The 12,910-nt window shown below is 49.0% G+C and overlaps 8 protein-coding genes across 8 annotated transcripts; 4 read left to right on the forward strand and 4 right to left on the reverse strand.

Annotated features, from left to right (window-relative positions):
* Window positions 1-171: 171 nt before the first annotated feature.
* cyp5 (putative peptidyl-prolyl cis-trans isomerase) lies at window positions 172-978 on the reverse strand (the record flags this gene model as incomplete). The annotated part of the gene is made up of 3 exons (XM_040814297.1): window positions 172-735; window positions 832-897; window positions 967-978. The coding sequence occupies 3 exons, from the start codon at window positions 976-978 to the stop codon at window positions 172-174; spliced, it is 642 nt and encodes a 213-aa protein (XP_040664482.1).
* A 158-nt stretch (window positions 979-1,136) lies between these two features.
* Window positions 1,137-2,821, forward strand: ASPVEDRAFT_162186 (uncharacterized protein). The gene is made up of 2 exons (XM_040808595.1): window positions 1,137-1,508; window positions 1,576-2,821. The coding sequence occupies exons 1-2, from the start codon at window positions 1,324-1,326 to the stop codon at window positions 2,720-2,722; spliced, it is 1,332 nt and encodes a 443-aa protein (XP_040664483.1). The 5' UTR covers window positions 1,137-1,323; the 3' UTR covers window positions 2,723-2,821.
* Window positions 2,822-2,987: 166 nt separating this feature from the next.
* On the reverse strand, window positions 2,988-4,383 carry ASPVEDRAFT_80359 (queuosine 5'-phosphate N-glycosylase/hydrolase; the record flags this gene model as incomplete). The annotated part of the gene is made up of 3 exons (XM_040816851.1): window positions 2,988-3,466; window positions 3,522-3,753; window positions 3,811-4,383. 3 exons carry the CDS (start codon window positions 4,381-4,383, stop codon window positions 2,988-2,990), a joined length of 1,284 nt encoding a protein of 427 aa, XP_040664484.1.
* A 1,274-nt stretch (window positions 4,384-5,657) lies between these two features.
* Window positions 5,658-8,078, forward strand: ASPVEDRAFT_80360 (E1 ubiquitin-activating protein ubaB; the record flags this gene model as incomplete). The annotated part of the gene is made up of 9 exons (XM_040816852.1): window positions 5,658-5,717; window positions 5,824-5,994; window positions 6,116-6,352; window positions 6,401-6,525; window positions 6,582-6,646; window positions 6,702-6,981; window positions 7,044-7,219; window positions 7,277-7,389; window positions 7,461-8,078. 9 exons carry the CDS (start codon window positions 5,658-5,660, stop codon window positions 8,076-8,078), a joined length of 1,845 nt encoding a protein of 614 aa, XP_040664485.1.
* Window positions 8,079-8,413: 335 nt separating this feature from the next.
* On the reverse strand, window positions 8,414-9,413 carry ASPVEDRAFT_123827 (SDR family NAD(P)-dependent oxidoreductase; the record flags this gene model as incomplete). Its single annotated transcript, XM_040806124.1, has 3 exons — window positions 8,414-8,571; window positions 8,632-9,022; window positions 9,075-9,413. The coding sequence occupies 3 exons, from the start codon at window positions 9,411-9,413 to the stop codon at window positions 8,414-8,416; spliced, it is 888 nt and encodes a 295-aa protein (XP_040664486.1).
* Window positions 9,414-10,053: 640 nt separating this feature from the next.
* ASPVEDRAFT_38232 (elongin C) lies at window positions 10,054-10,391 on the forward strand. Its single transcript, XM_040811654.1, has 2 exons — window positions 10,054-10,119; window positions 10,188-10,391. The coding sequence occupies exons 1-2, from the start codon at window positions 10,104-10,106 to the stop codon at window positions 10,373-10,375; spliced, it is 204 nt and encodes a 67-aa protein (XP_040664487.1). The 5' UTR covers window positions 10,054-10,103; the 3' UTR covers window positions 10,376-10,391.
* A 90-nt stretch (window positions 10,392-10,481) lies between these two features.
* On the reverse strand, window positions 10,482-12,748 carry ASPVEDRAFT_38233 (tRNA-splicing endonuclease subunit SEN54 family protein). The gene is made up of 3 exons (XM_040811655.1): window positions 12,206-12,748; window positions 11,390-12,153; window positions 10,482-11,339 (listed from the first exon to the last, which is right to left on the reverse strand). Exons 1-3 carry the CDS (start codon window positions 12,316-12,318, stop codon window positions 10,897-10,899), a joined length of 1,320 nt encoding a protein of 439 aa, XP_040664488.1. The 5' UTR covers window positions 12,319-12,748; the 3' UTR covers window positions 10,482-10,896.
* Window positions 12,552-12,855, forward strand: ASPVEDRAFT_80363 (uncharacterized protein; the record flags this gene model as incomplete). The annotated part of the gene is made up of 2 exons (XM_040816853.1): window positions 12,552-12,608; window positions 12,673-12,855. 2 exons carry the CDS (start codon window positions 12,552-12,554, stop codon window positions 12,853-12,855), a joined length of 240 nt encoding a protein of 79 aa, XP_040664489.1.
* Window positions 12,856-12,910: the final 55 nt, after the last annotated feature.

Consider the following 12,910-nt stretch of genomic DNA (forward strand, 5'->3'; position numbering starts at 1 on the left):
CAAGTGCTAGCATTGACTCAACGGCGAAGATATCCTGCCTCTTCAGCGAAGGCGGGTCTCGTTGCTTCGCTCTGTAGCAACAGCACTTCGCACTGGCACTTTGTCTAGTATAATGGGGTCACGACGTGGGAAGTCGCCTAATCACAGTTTGTAAGGAATCCAGGGATCTATTCATGTGGCGAACGGATTCGCGTTAATCGTCACCTTGTTGATCCGAAGCGCCTCATACACTGTCTCTTCACCTTCCTTAGGTTGAACAACCCTTCCCTTCTTATCAACCTTAACATTCGCCTTTTCCAGCTTCGTCAGAATGTCACCGCCCTCGTCTTGCGCTGTTAGGTTCAAAACTTTCCCAAAGACAGTGCTCGTTCCATCAAGGTGCGGCGCCGCAGCAAAGGTGATAAAAAACTGGCTTCCGTTGATCGTAGAACCTGTAGCCCCCTGGGATCCAGGTGCGGTCTGATTTTTGACCGGTCGAGACGCCATAGAAAGAATTCCGCGCGTATTATGCCGGAGGGCTGGGAGGTGGATTTCTTGGTTTAGTGCTGAGGGGTGGTAGATCGAGGTACCACCCTTGGGAATGTCATCGAAGGGAAGCATCGGTTTCGTGCCCCCGCTTGATGAGTTTGCTGCCGGTCCAAGGGAAATGTCCCCGCCTTGAATCATGAAGCCGGGCATTAGACGGTGGAATGGCGTGTTGTTGTATGCGCCGGCTGCGCAGAGAGCGATAAAGTTCTGCAGAGGGCTCCAGTTAGTTCGGTAATGATTTGAGAGCTGAGAGCTTAGGGAGAATAGTAAGAAAAAGGGGGACTGTTTCGCGACGTGACGTACTTCTGCTGTCTTGGGCACTGCTTCACAAAAAAGCTCGACCTTTAGGTCTCCCTGGGTAGTATGGAGCTGTGATACAAATAATGGATAAGCATTTGAAGAGATAGACAACACTTCCTTACTCGGTGAAGTACTCACTGTGACAGACATCGTCCAAGTCCGATTGCAACACCTCCGAGAATGGTTAAGATGGGTCGAGATGTCCCCGGCGCGGATGCGGAATAAAGCATCTCGGAAAGCACGCTAGTCACATGACGAACGAGGATATTGGAAGTGGAACATGCTTGAGTTCGACAAGCACTTCAAAACATTTTTGCTAGTCTTAGTGTTTATACTATTCGGGACATATTTGTGCGTCAAAGGCCTGATAGCCGGCCATTATTATTCATTGCACCCTTTAGCGTTGAAAAGTACCTATCGCCTTGTTTCAGCTACCTGGTCGAGCCGTCAACAATCATTACTTTCCAACGAACGATATCCCCAAAACTAAACAAGATGAACAATAGGCCTGTTGAACAGGCATTGGCTACCCTTCTGCCCACGCATGCACAGGATATGCCGCCAGAGCTCCGAAGCCTCGCCTTGTCTTTTGTTGCGCAGTCTCGGAGTTCGTCTTCAAGTCTGAAGCCCGACGAGGAGATCGCGCGCCCATTTGCGTGCGCCGAATTAGCTTGCAAGAGGTCTGTACTAACTATTCGTATTGCATTGATTCGAGACACGTACTTAACTAGTCTGTGCCTCGTCTAGGCTCACACGCACGCTCAAACTCCCCCCATTACTCGGCCAACCGCCCTGTCCTCCACGGGTTTATAAAAAGCTCTACTCCTTCCTTGAACGGACATTGAGCATATCGAGCCCAAAACGCACAGAAAGTATGTCGGCATCCGGTACGCCGTCACGCTCAGGATCCGCACCGTCAACACCAACGAAACAATCAAGGGTTGTGCAGACCCCTTCGAAAGTTTCGGCGACACCGCGAGGTTTGGAGAATACCCCGAGCAAGCCTACACCTCTGAAAAGAACATACACAAATCACGATGAGTCGCGTACACCACAGCGGCCGAATAAAATCCTCAGCAACAACCACTTGACCTCTACGAAAATCCCCGATGCACCGGCTTGGGTTATGGCATCTATCCGAATGGTTTGTAAGACACTATCGACCCCAGCGCCACGAATGAGCACATGGTCTAGACCACCTGTTTCTAGAACGCTTCCACCTCATATTTTTGCAGGTGTGTCTTCAATCCTGCACTTGATTGACGCCGAAGATGAATTCGACGAGGAAGCAACGGAGTTCTTGGAACCTGTTGTATCGGCCAAAGATAGAGAGAAAGACGAGGATTTTAATGAGCTTATAAACGCCCTTGTCGTATCAGTTTACTTCCTTGTTCTGGCACGCCGACGCCAGCCAGGCGAGTCTTCCGCAGACGGCTCACAAGATGCACCTAGAAAAATGGACAAAAAGACCTTCTCCGAGATGCGCCAGACCGCGCTTGTGAGCCTCGGCTTTCCCTCCACAGAACGCCGACATCGTGAAGACGTCGACCAATGGATTGCACTCATCATGGAACAAAACTGGGCTCATGGGAAGGAGTGGTTCGAGAATATCCCGCAAGCCGGGGAATTAGATGGTGACGACGAATTCCTGTCTGATGATGGCGGACACTACGGCGAGGAGGGTAATGGAAACCGAAGCAATAAGCGGCTGAAGACTTTACCTGGTGACCGTGGCTTGTTCTCATTCGGAAGCTCGAGACGCGGACTCCTTCCGGGCTTGGGAACGATGATGCAGGACCGCGTGGATTGGTTAAGTCCAGAACGCCGTGAAGACTACGCTGGGTGGAAGGCTGATATTATGGCTCGTATTGAAGAAGTAGAAGCGACTGCCTAAAACATCGGTCCTACTTCACAGCAGGACGTGAGCTTACAGTAAGAAATAGAATAATATGATACCCCTGCCTTGTGGCCCCTCATTTGTGTACTGTATTGTAATATCTATCTCGGTATATTAAAAACATAGAGAACGTAATCTCTGCTTCCAGCGCCGAGAGTCAAGATAAGAAGCATGAAGTCTATAAATTCCGAAAGCCGTGGACACCAGTGTCAAGGCGGGTATAATGAGTAGAAAACAAATAAAGCATAACGACCTCCAAAGCTTAATACCAGATACTCCGTGTCCGATGGTGGGGAATCGTTTCCTGACCGTCATTTTCTAGTTCTTTCATCGTGTCGTAAAGGAAGAAATCAATGAGAATGGCGTTTATACCGACGCCAGTACCTGGACGGGCGTTGCTCGCACTGCTGTGCCTCGAATGTCGTCGAAACAGGCCGCTTGGTTGACCCTGGGAATCTATGGGGTGGCCATTGCTATTCTGAGACGGCCCCCTAGAGTGCCCGTTGGGTTTCGAAATTCCATTGGAATCCGAATGGCCGTTCGTCTTCGCTGACTTGACTTCGGGGTGTTTTAGCTCGATTTCACGCTTGATGAGTTCAATGCACCAGATACTGGTGGCGCGGAGTTCGATTTCGAAGTTCGATCCGCTGGGAATGTCCTCATGCTTGCGAATGCGTGTTTCTAATGGCGGAGAGTACTTGATGCAGCCGAGATAATGGAGCATTTGAGGAATGCGATAATCTAGAAATTTATGAGCCGTTGAAAAATGCGAGGGAAACAATAATTTGGAGCTTACCAGCGAACATCGTGATCTTATCAATGTCGTGAAACTCCCCGTAGCTTTCTCCATCGAAGCACGCCCATAGATCCGCAACCAGGATTTGAGCGCGTTTATAGAGCCGCACTCTGCGTCCTTGGAAGATAGCTTCGTCCCGGAAGCACGAGAAGCTCTCTGCGAGGAGATTTACTAGAGCAGCTGCCGAATGATTGGCACTGTATATGCAATTGGTGAAACTGCCATCGAAGTCCTTGTATACGATAATCTGTTAGTATAAGTCATGTCAAGTGCGCACATGTTCACATACATTGCATAGTACTCGCCCAGCTTCGCGCAAACACTCGAGGCGTTCCTGAAGGAGAGGCATCTCTTCAGCTGTTGCGGAGCGGAAAACATGACGCAGCAATTCTTCCGTGCACTCCTCCTCGTTCGCCCAAAACTCCGGGTTTGTAATTTCAATGCCTTCATCCAGAGCTCTTTGCAAGGCAGCAACCAAGCTCCAGTATCCAGTCCACTTCTTTCCCTGGTATTCGATCGCAAACCGCTTCTCGGAGGTTTCGGCGGACCAGAAGCTGAAATTCAGCAAGTCCATGGTGAAGATAAAATCCACGGTATTCTCATCTTTCGTCTTGGGGTGTAGTTCGTGCTCCGACCAGCTGCTAGTTGTATATTCCTTCTTCTGCATCTGGCTCCATATAGTCTCAGCCGCCTCTTTAGTTTTGGTAGGATCTAGGGCGACGTCGATAGCATTATCGAAAACATATTGCGAATTCTCGAGCACCTTCGTTTCTGCAGCCCCGGGATTCGCGGCGCCGCCTCCTATGCCGAGAGACTTGCGAAGAAGCGCGATCAACTCGTGGTCCACCTCGTCGTCTGACATGGCCGTCGATGATATTGCCGTCTCTCCTTTGCAAGCCAGGCAGAGTACACTGAGAAGGTGGGAAGGCGAAAAAGAATGAAAAAAGATAAAAAAAAAATTGCAGGGTATCAGGGGGGGGGAGCAAACCAGTTGAAGGTGAGAGATTAAATAATGTCCACGTTGTCTGAGAACAACCTTTCGTCTATCAATGGATGAGCCAAAGATGGACCCAAGGGGAGATCACTCATTCAGACCTCACTGGTGGCAGCCCAAGAGCTTTCTGACAGCTGCCACACGGCCTAGTAAAGACCAATAAATACTCAATTGAGGGCACGTCTCTAAGCTACAAGCACTTTACTGTTTTTGCACAAAACGCAATTATGCTTTCTTTTTTGCCCCGTGTTTTTTACCCTGTGTAAATCTTTTTGATAGTAAATTCCACACCAGTTATGCATAGCTTACATAAGTAATGCAAGGTTCCGTAACTACTTGCCCGGATTAGGAATCGGCCCCATAAGAGCCTCAGGCAACATAAGGCACCTGTCGTCAGCAAAGACATTGCTATTATTAGTGTGAACAAGCAGCAATTACGATTTAAATATTGAGAAGAGGGTCAGAAAGTCCCATCGAGGTACTTATCCATTATCGACACGATTTCCGCCTTCGCCTTGTGTTTCAACAGATGGAACCACTGCGATTGGAGCGCTCTTATTCCTGGCCAATTGCATTTTCCCCGGTGTATTCAAAGCATTCCCGTCGAGATACTAGGTCTCATCTGTTGGATACAGTTAAATGTGAGCTAGTAGTGGGTAGTGTTTGCAAGTAAACGCATGTGCTCAAGCAAATGGATGTGTTCAGCGTTCTCTACTTCGATGACGGGGCGGGACGGAACAATTTGGCCGGGTTCGCAGTCTATATCGAGAGCAGCGATCGATCGCATCATGGCTACTGCATCGCAGACTTGATCTAGCATCTAATTTTGTCCAAGCGCATTGCGCATTGAAGCGGCGGATTTGACGCTGAGAGCCAGATCTTGGTCCTCTTGGTCACGGCCAGAGAGACCCGAGGGGTCGTTTGAAGCTGTCGGTTCGTCATTCTTTCATCTACTTCCGGAGCCCCAGCGGCAGCCTCTCTCTTCTCTCTCTCCTCCCACTCCCTTGTCCTCAGCCGCACCCTGTCCTTATCTCCTTCATTTCTTATTGTCAATTCATTCTTTAAGCCTCAAATTTTCCCCCTTGAGATGTCGTATCTCCGAATCTGCTGTCATTTCTCCGCACACTGATTATCGCACCACGATGACCCGCGATACTTACCTTAAGCGCTCTCTGGGCACCCAAGCCAACCGCATCAAACAGGTACGCATGCTCTCCACACTCAAGTACACGACTTGGATTCAGCTTCCTTGGTTTATCTTGGTCTAAGATTGCGTCGCTAACGTCTTGGTTCTTTCGCATTATCTAGTCACGAGTTCTCCTCGTGGGAGCTGGTGGAATCGGCTGCGAACTCCTCAAGAACCTCCTCCTCACCGGGTTCGGCGAAGTCCATCTCATCGACCTCGACACAATAGACCTGAGCAATCTAAATCGCCAGTTTCTTTTCCGACATGAACACATCAAGAGATCAAAAGCATTAGTACGTTGCTGTGCCCGAGCTTGTGTGTCGTCATCCGTCCTTCTGCCGAACCGTCGCCCATTCCCGCTTTCCCGTCGCTTTATCTCCCCGAAGTAATTCTGACAGAGTTGGGCTACATTAGGTCGCTAAAGAAGCTGCACAAACTTTCCAGCCCAGCGCAAATATTGTCGCACACCATGCGAATATCAAGGACAGCCAATTCAACGTGGATTGGTTTGCGACTTTCGATGTCGTTTTCAACGCCCTCGACAATCTTGACGCCCGCCGTCATGTTAACAAAATGTGTTTAGCTGCCGATGTACCACTGGTTGAGAGCGGAACAACTGGTTTTAATGGCCAGGTGCAGGTGATAAAGAAGGTCGGCATTATAATCCTCCCATCTGAACAACGCCGCTGACCCCAGCAGGGTAAAACGGAGTGTTACGACTGTAACTCCAAAGAAGTTCCCAAGTCTTTTCCTGTGTGTACCATCCGAAGCACACCAAGCCAACCCATACACTGCATAGTCTGGGCAAAAAGCTATCTCTTACCGTACGTTTTTCTGCGTCAGCCTTTGTGCATTTCGCACACAGCTAAATCTTTCAAAGCGAACTGTTTGGGACAAGCGAAGCCGACGCAGAGGAGTTCGACTATTCAGCCGATGCGGATAATGGTTCGTTAAATCTCATTACTCGTCCTATCAAACGATAATCTAACTTTACCGACAGCCGAGGAGATCGAGAACTTGCAAAAGGAAGCCAGGGCTCTCAAGGAGATTCGCCAATCAATGGGAACTTCTGAGTTTACAGAAAAGGTCTTCGAAAAGGTTTTCAGGGAAGATATCGAGCGTTTGCGTGGAATGGAAGATATGTGGAAAACACGAAAGGCTCCTGAGCCACTGGACCTCGCTCAGTTGAACGAGGCCCTGTCTACCGCTGAACCTGGGATCTCTTCCATGGACCAAAGGGCCTGGACATTGTCTGAAAACATGGCTGTTTTCAAAGACAGGTTAGAATTTCCATTGTAACAGATGCCTTTGTCCCCATCAATTATGCTGACCTGCTGCGCAGTTTGGATCGATTAAGCACACGACTTAGGACGCTGCAAGAATCGGCAGCAGACAATTCTCAAGCAGTTTTGACTTTCGACAAGGACGATGTTGATACCTTGGACTTCGTGACGGCAAGTGCGAATTTGCGTGCAAAAATCTTTGAAATTGAGACGAAGTCGAAGTTTGACACAAAACGTACGCCCAATTACTCTGAAGTGCCAAGATGATCTATTAACCTCAGTTTCTTTTTAGAGATGGCGGGTAATATCATCCCGGCGATCGCCACCACAAACGCAATGACGGCCGGCCTCTGTGTCCTAATGTCGCTGAAGGTTCTCAAAGATGACTACGAAAATGCAAAGATGGTGAGATAATTTATGTCCTGTTTCTGTCTGCTTAGATCATTTGCATTAATGAGTCGCGTTTCTCTAAATAGGTCTTCCTTGAGCGTTCAGGAGCACGCGCAATAAACTCTGAGAAACCAAATCCTCCGAATCCAAATTGCCCAGTCTGCTCCGTTACCAATGCAAAGGTCAAAATAGATTTAAAACGTGCCACCCTCGATGACTTGGTAGGCAATGTGCTTCGCCAACAGCTTGAGTACAGGGGAGAATTCTCTGTTAGCACTACGCAGGGAACTATTTACGACCCAGACCTAGACGATAATCTGCCAAAAAAGTTGTCAGATCTAGGGATTGCAGAATCAAGTTTTCTTACAGTTGTCGATGAAGAAGATGAACAACCGCGGGTCAACCTACAGTTCGTCGTAGTTGCACCCGCAGAATCGACATGGCAGGAGCAACCAATTGTCCTCGACAAAGTACCCGAAATCCCGCGCAAACCAAAGGCACCCACACCCGCTCCAGAAAGTGAACACGTCAATGGCACCGCAAGCCTGGGCAAGCGAAAGCGGGATGCTGAAGAAGCTGGGTTGGATAACGGAGACCCTCCTACCAAGCGCGTGGCCAATGTAACGATCTCGGATGGGGTTGATAAAACACACCCTATCGACTTAATGGAGGATGAAGGGGGCGCTATCCTCATTGATGACTGATCTCAACGACCGGTTACAATGCGATAATCTACGGCTGATTGGTATGTGAGATCTTCTTGGCCCTAAGGCGGCACACTAGATTCAGGCTATCTTGGCTATTTTGTCGCATTTCCACCATGTAACATACACTACCCAACTTTACGAACACGAGCGATTTCGCTGAAAATAGATTATACGGCCTGATTTATGAAATTTATTCCTCCATAGTGTAAACTCCGTAAATACTGTCTTGTGCTGCAAGTGCAGCACGAGAACGTAAGGCTACTTCCTCAAGGAATCCCAATTTCACGCTATATAATACACTGTCCGTATCTCATCATTAAAATTTACTCACGTCAGAGAGCACTAAGCCCGCCATCCAGGTTAATTATGCAATTATTCGCGTACTCGTTTTGGGCTAAGAATACAGCTGCATCCGCAACTTCATGCGGTTGTCCAAGCCGCCGGAGCGGGATGTCTTCTTTCAGTTTGTCGTTTTCGGTCTGACTGAAATCTACGATTATGGGTATATCAGTTAGTACTAGTCCTAGATATTGCAGGTGAGAAGACATACCGGCAATCATAGGCGTCTCGATATACCCTGGGACAATCGCATTGGACCGAATAATCTGATTCCGAAGGGTTTTAGACGCCTCGACAGTTAATGACCTTGTAAGTCCAAGTACGCCGGCTTTTGATGCGGCGTAGGGAACAACACCTGTGCCGCCTTTCAAGGCGAGGAGGGAGGATATGTTGATGATGCATTTAGAGGGAATGGGAGTGGTACTGGCCGCGGTTCGGTCTTTCATCCGATTGCGGATTGATGCACGGACAAGGGCGCGAGAGGTAAGTAGAGAGCCTTCAAGATTTGTGCGAAGGACTTGCGAGATGTCTTTTGGATCTGTTCTGGGGAGGACGCTGGATGTTGAGATACCGGCTGCGTTGATCAAGATGTCGACCGGTTGCTGGGCTCGTTAGATTTTTGGTCGGGACGATAAATAATAGGAGAATACATACCATCGCGTTTTCTAACTCTCTGGTCCACGTTGATGCCTCAGATACATCGCCTACAAGGAGGCTAATCTGGCTGGACGAGGGGATTAGTGTGCCTGGTGAGATTTTGCTCTGATCCAGCGCCTGGTCTTCTTCGGGTGCTCGAGTGGCGACCATTTTATCATTGTCTGTGTTGTTAGATTGAGTTGTGGCTGGGCTTTCTGGATTATGTCGCGCCAATTGCGTTGCTGCACGAACGAGACGCTCGTAGGATCGCCCGACAAGGATAACGCGGCCCACGCCCTCTTGGAGGAATCGCTCTGCGATGGCGAGGCCAATTCCGGAGCTCCCGCCTGTAATCATGCATGTTCTCCCGGTGAGTCGATTGGAGGGGTGGAATGAAGTGCTATTAGTGTTTGGACTGTATGAAGTGAAATGGCGCGTGTATGGATATCGTAAAATGCCTCGACTATAATCGGGCTTTGCCTGAAGATAGGGGCGGGGATTAAGAAAAGTTGAAAGCCCCCGCGAGGGGATGAGGTAGATGCGATGCATTGGTGGCTTGGGCCTTGCGAATAGAATGAAGGTTAAGATGGTAGATGGTAGAAGTATACCTAAGGAAGCGGTCTTGTCTCCGCAGCTCCGTCCACATTTAAGCACTTAGATGCAAGAGGTCCACTATAACACGTATTGGTATTTATCTAAGCATACGAGTTAGGGAGACATACCTGATAAGTAAAATCTAGAGCAACCTGCATTGCATCAGAGCATGCAGATCGGACAGAGGCCGAGAGTGAGCGTGGTCGAGACTTCTTTATACGTACGTATCGGCGGAGTTGCGGAGCTTCAGCACGGACCACCTCGCGACCTCTTTTTTTTTCTCTTCCGCGTTTTCCCCCTCTCTCACTTCCACATCCCTGCATCATTCTCGACATTCGCCAAAAAATGTCTTCAGAACAAACGCAACATGAATACGTCACTCTCGTATCCGGCGATGGGTTCGACTACATAATTCCAAGAAGCACAGCCTGTGTTTCAGGCACGATACGCCGCATGCTCGATCCTTCAAGTCAGTTCTTACCCTCGCGTCTGCAACTGAAAAAGGGGGTTCTTGCTAAAGATTTCTTCGGAATTTAGGCAAATTTTCTGAAGCGTTAAGCGGTCGCTGCGTCTTTGAAAATCTTAGCGGTATCGTTTTGGAGAAAGTTTGCGAGTATCTGTGCTACAACGAAAAGAACAAGAACCAGACGAACGTGCCAGATATGGATATCCCACCAGAGCTGTGCTTGGAGTTATTGATGGCCGCGGATTACCTGGACGCATAATCTCCCCGACAGGAGCTGCCCAGTTTTTATTGACTAGACTTACTCAGGGGCTGACGCAGGTTTAGCTGGTACAGCTTGATACGATTAATGGCTAAATGATTTGGAAATGGCAGGAGTTTTATCGGCTTGATTTATAAAGCGAACCGTGTTATACGATTGGCGTTCCAGGAATATGGGTATATACACATTTTGTTATTAACTCGACACATCTTCTCAGTCTCGCCCGTCGTAATGCCTATGCCTGCTGGTATCCTCTTCGATAGTCGCATATCAAGCTTCCGAAGCTACGGGACTTCTAGACCTGAGCTTAGCCATCTAGCATCTGCGTCCAGCCTATTCTGTGGCTGGAGGCTCTAATGATGATGGCAGATCAAGAGGTATCCCCCTCTTTCGGCTTTTATCCTCTTCTCAACGGATTAAGGGCCTCATTCAAGGGGAGACAAACTGCGCCTGGTAGTTGCCATTCTGGCAGACGTATGCAGACTTTATATGATTCAGTAGTTCATGCGCGTTGCAAATAATCATCGTTTCTTAAATTTGTGTCGGGGCGGGCCACGCAGCTTGTTACCACCGGAAGGTCGCGCCTCGTATATCCTTTCCTTGCCAAAGGCTGCATCTGCGATCCGGAGATAACTCACGATACCCTGATCGACCACAGCTAGGATGACGTTTCGATACCCATTGCGTATCCTCACATAAAGTTGCCTATCTGACCGGGGAGGGTCCAGAGGTGTGCTCTCTAGTAGATTGCCAATTTGAGAAAGAGTAGGGACGGTGGTATGTGTTCGAGCATTGACGACCGCGATCTTGAAATCAGGATCGGGACGAGCAGACTTGCGGAAACTAGGCGATGGTTTGTAAACATGCCACACGACGGCATACGGCAACTCTGCGCGTGGAGAGGGAGAGGGGGGCGTGACAGGATCGTAAAAAGGTATGATTGAGATTTTTCGATAGATATCATCTAGTAAAGATGTTAGCCATATTCAAGACGGTTGTTCAAGATGTTTGTACCGTAGCTGCGATGGAAACCGAGGCCAGCAACAGGGCCTGCTGCCGTTGTCGGGGCAGTATCACGAAGCCATTTCAGAAAATTTGTGAAAATCCCGACTAAACCTGGTCCTTGTGGTTTGGTTGGCCCTGTGACATCGCTTGATATTTTGTCTTCATCATCATTTTCGGACCATGCAGGTGCTCGAAACACAGAATAGCCCAAGCGTCGAAGACCCGTAAAAACAGAGAACCTCTCCATTGTTAGCCCACCACGGCCGACTAGGCATGCATACGCAGCCTGTAAGCTCATCGGTATCCCGGAGTCCTCAATATCATCTTCGTCACCGTCCCCGACAGCACAGCGGGGCCATTTTATATCCAGGGTGCCTCTTTCAAGCAGATACAGCGCCTCTTCGGGGAGAAGCCATATCCGCCCCCAACGATCTGCTTGTCCAAGTGTTTTGAAGTATTGCCCTTTCGGAATCGCAACATAGACGCATGACTCCGGGTGTACGTTCGCGCCAACTGACACGGGAGCAGATCCCTCAGCCGGAGGGTCTTCGGTGATGGAGTCTAAGGTTTTAGGAGATGCAGGTGGTGCAGGTCCATTTGGCGCGTAAATTCCAATGACTTCATTCTTCGGGTTGTGTAATCGTGGGTATGCGAGGGCATTGTGCATCGCCTGTCGCGAGGCGGAGAGAATGTCGGCCTGAAAGAGGGTTGGGTTTGGCTCGAAGTCCTTCTCGCCTCGCTTGGGGATGGAGGCATCTGCCGCGTCTGTCAGGCTGCGAAGTTTAGTATGCTGGACAGGGTGAATACAGAGCTACAGCAACTGACAAGGAGAGGTTGTTGAGCATGCGGAAGTCCTGAGTCTCATCCGATAGATCGATATCAGCATGACCTCCTCCAGTGGAAGGATTGTTGATTGCAGCTTCATCTAGGTCCGCCATGACGAAGTTGAAAATGCAGCCCTATTTTGTTCAAAACGTGGCGCGTTATAGGGAGCTGGAACGAGGAGAAAGGTTGAGAGACGATAAAAAAAAGTTCGGGCTGTTATCAGTCATGGTGGGTATAAAGTTATCAGCTCAGTCTCAGTTCCGCATTTTGACTCCGGCCCAGACTTCCTTCCCCACTGGTTCTCCCCTACTGTTTTACTTTCTATATCTTCTGTTTGGAAAGCGTTATGGAAGCCGAATTTGCAAGTGAACCTCAAATCGACTACAACGAGGCCCTCGTCCAGGTACGAGAACCTGATGTCGTAGCCAACTTCTCGTCTAAGCGCCCCGCCCTGACAGCCATTGCAGATCTCCACGAATCTCACCAACGCTTTGAACACCTACGGGTCATCCTCTGCACAGTATCAAACGGTCCTGGAAATTCTCAAAGACTTTTTGCGACGAATTGACAGGTTGCAGAACCAGGTGGCTCAAAACTTGGACTCCGATACTCTCACCGTCGCGATGGGTTTCCTAGAGATCGGAAAGTGAATTTCGTTATCACGTCGGATTGATTATTGGACCATGGGCTAAGGAGTATTAACTT

Source organism: Aspergillus versicolor (assembly GCF_001890125.1).
Source record: "Aspergillus versicolor CBS 583.65 unplaced genomic scaffold ASPVEscaffold_2, whole genome shotgun sequence".
Lineage (NCBI taxonomy): Eukaryota > Fungi > Ascomycota > Eurotiomycetes > Eurotiales > Aspergillaceae > Aspergillus > Aspergillus versicolor.

Bases quoted from the DNA above. Each gene is read 5' to 3' on its own strand.
- ASPVEDRAFT_162186 (XM_040808595.1), top strand. From the start codon at position 1,324: ATGAACAATAGGCCTGTTGAACAGGCATTGGCTACCCTTCTGCCCACG. The intron at 1,509-1,575 runs GTCTGTACTAAC...TGCCTCGTCTAG, and splicing joins GCCGAATTAGCTTGCAAGAG to GCTCACACGCACGCTCAAAC.
- ASPVEDRAFT_38233 (XM_040811655.1), bottom strand. From the start codon at position 12,318: ATGGCGGACCTAGATGAAGCTGCAATCAACAATCCTTCCACTGGAGGA. The intron at 12,154-12,205 runs GTCAGTTGCTGT...TAAACTTCGCAG, and splicing joins ATGCTCAACAACCTCTCCTT to CCTGACAGACGCGGCAGATG. The intron at 11,340-11,389 runs GTACAAACATCT...CATCTTTACTAG, and splicing joins CGGTTTCCATCGCAGCTACG to ATGATATCTATCGAAAAATC.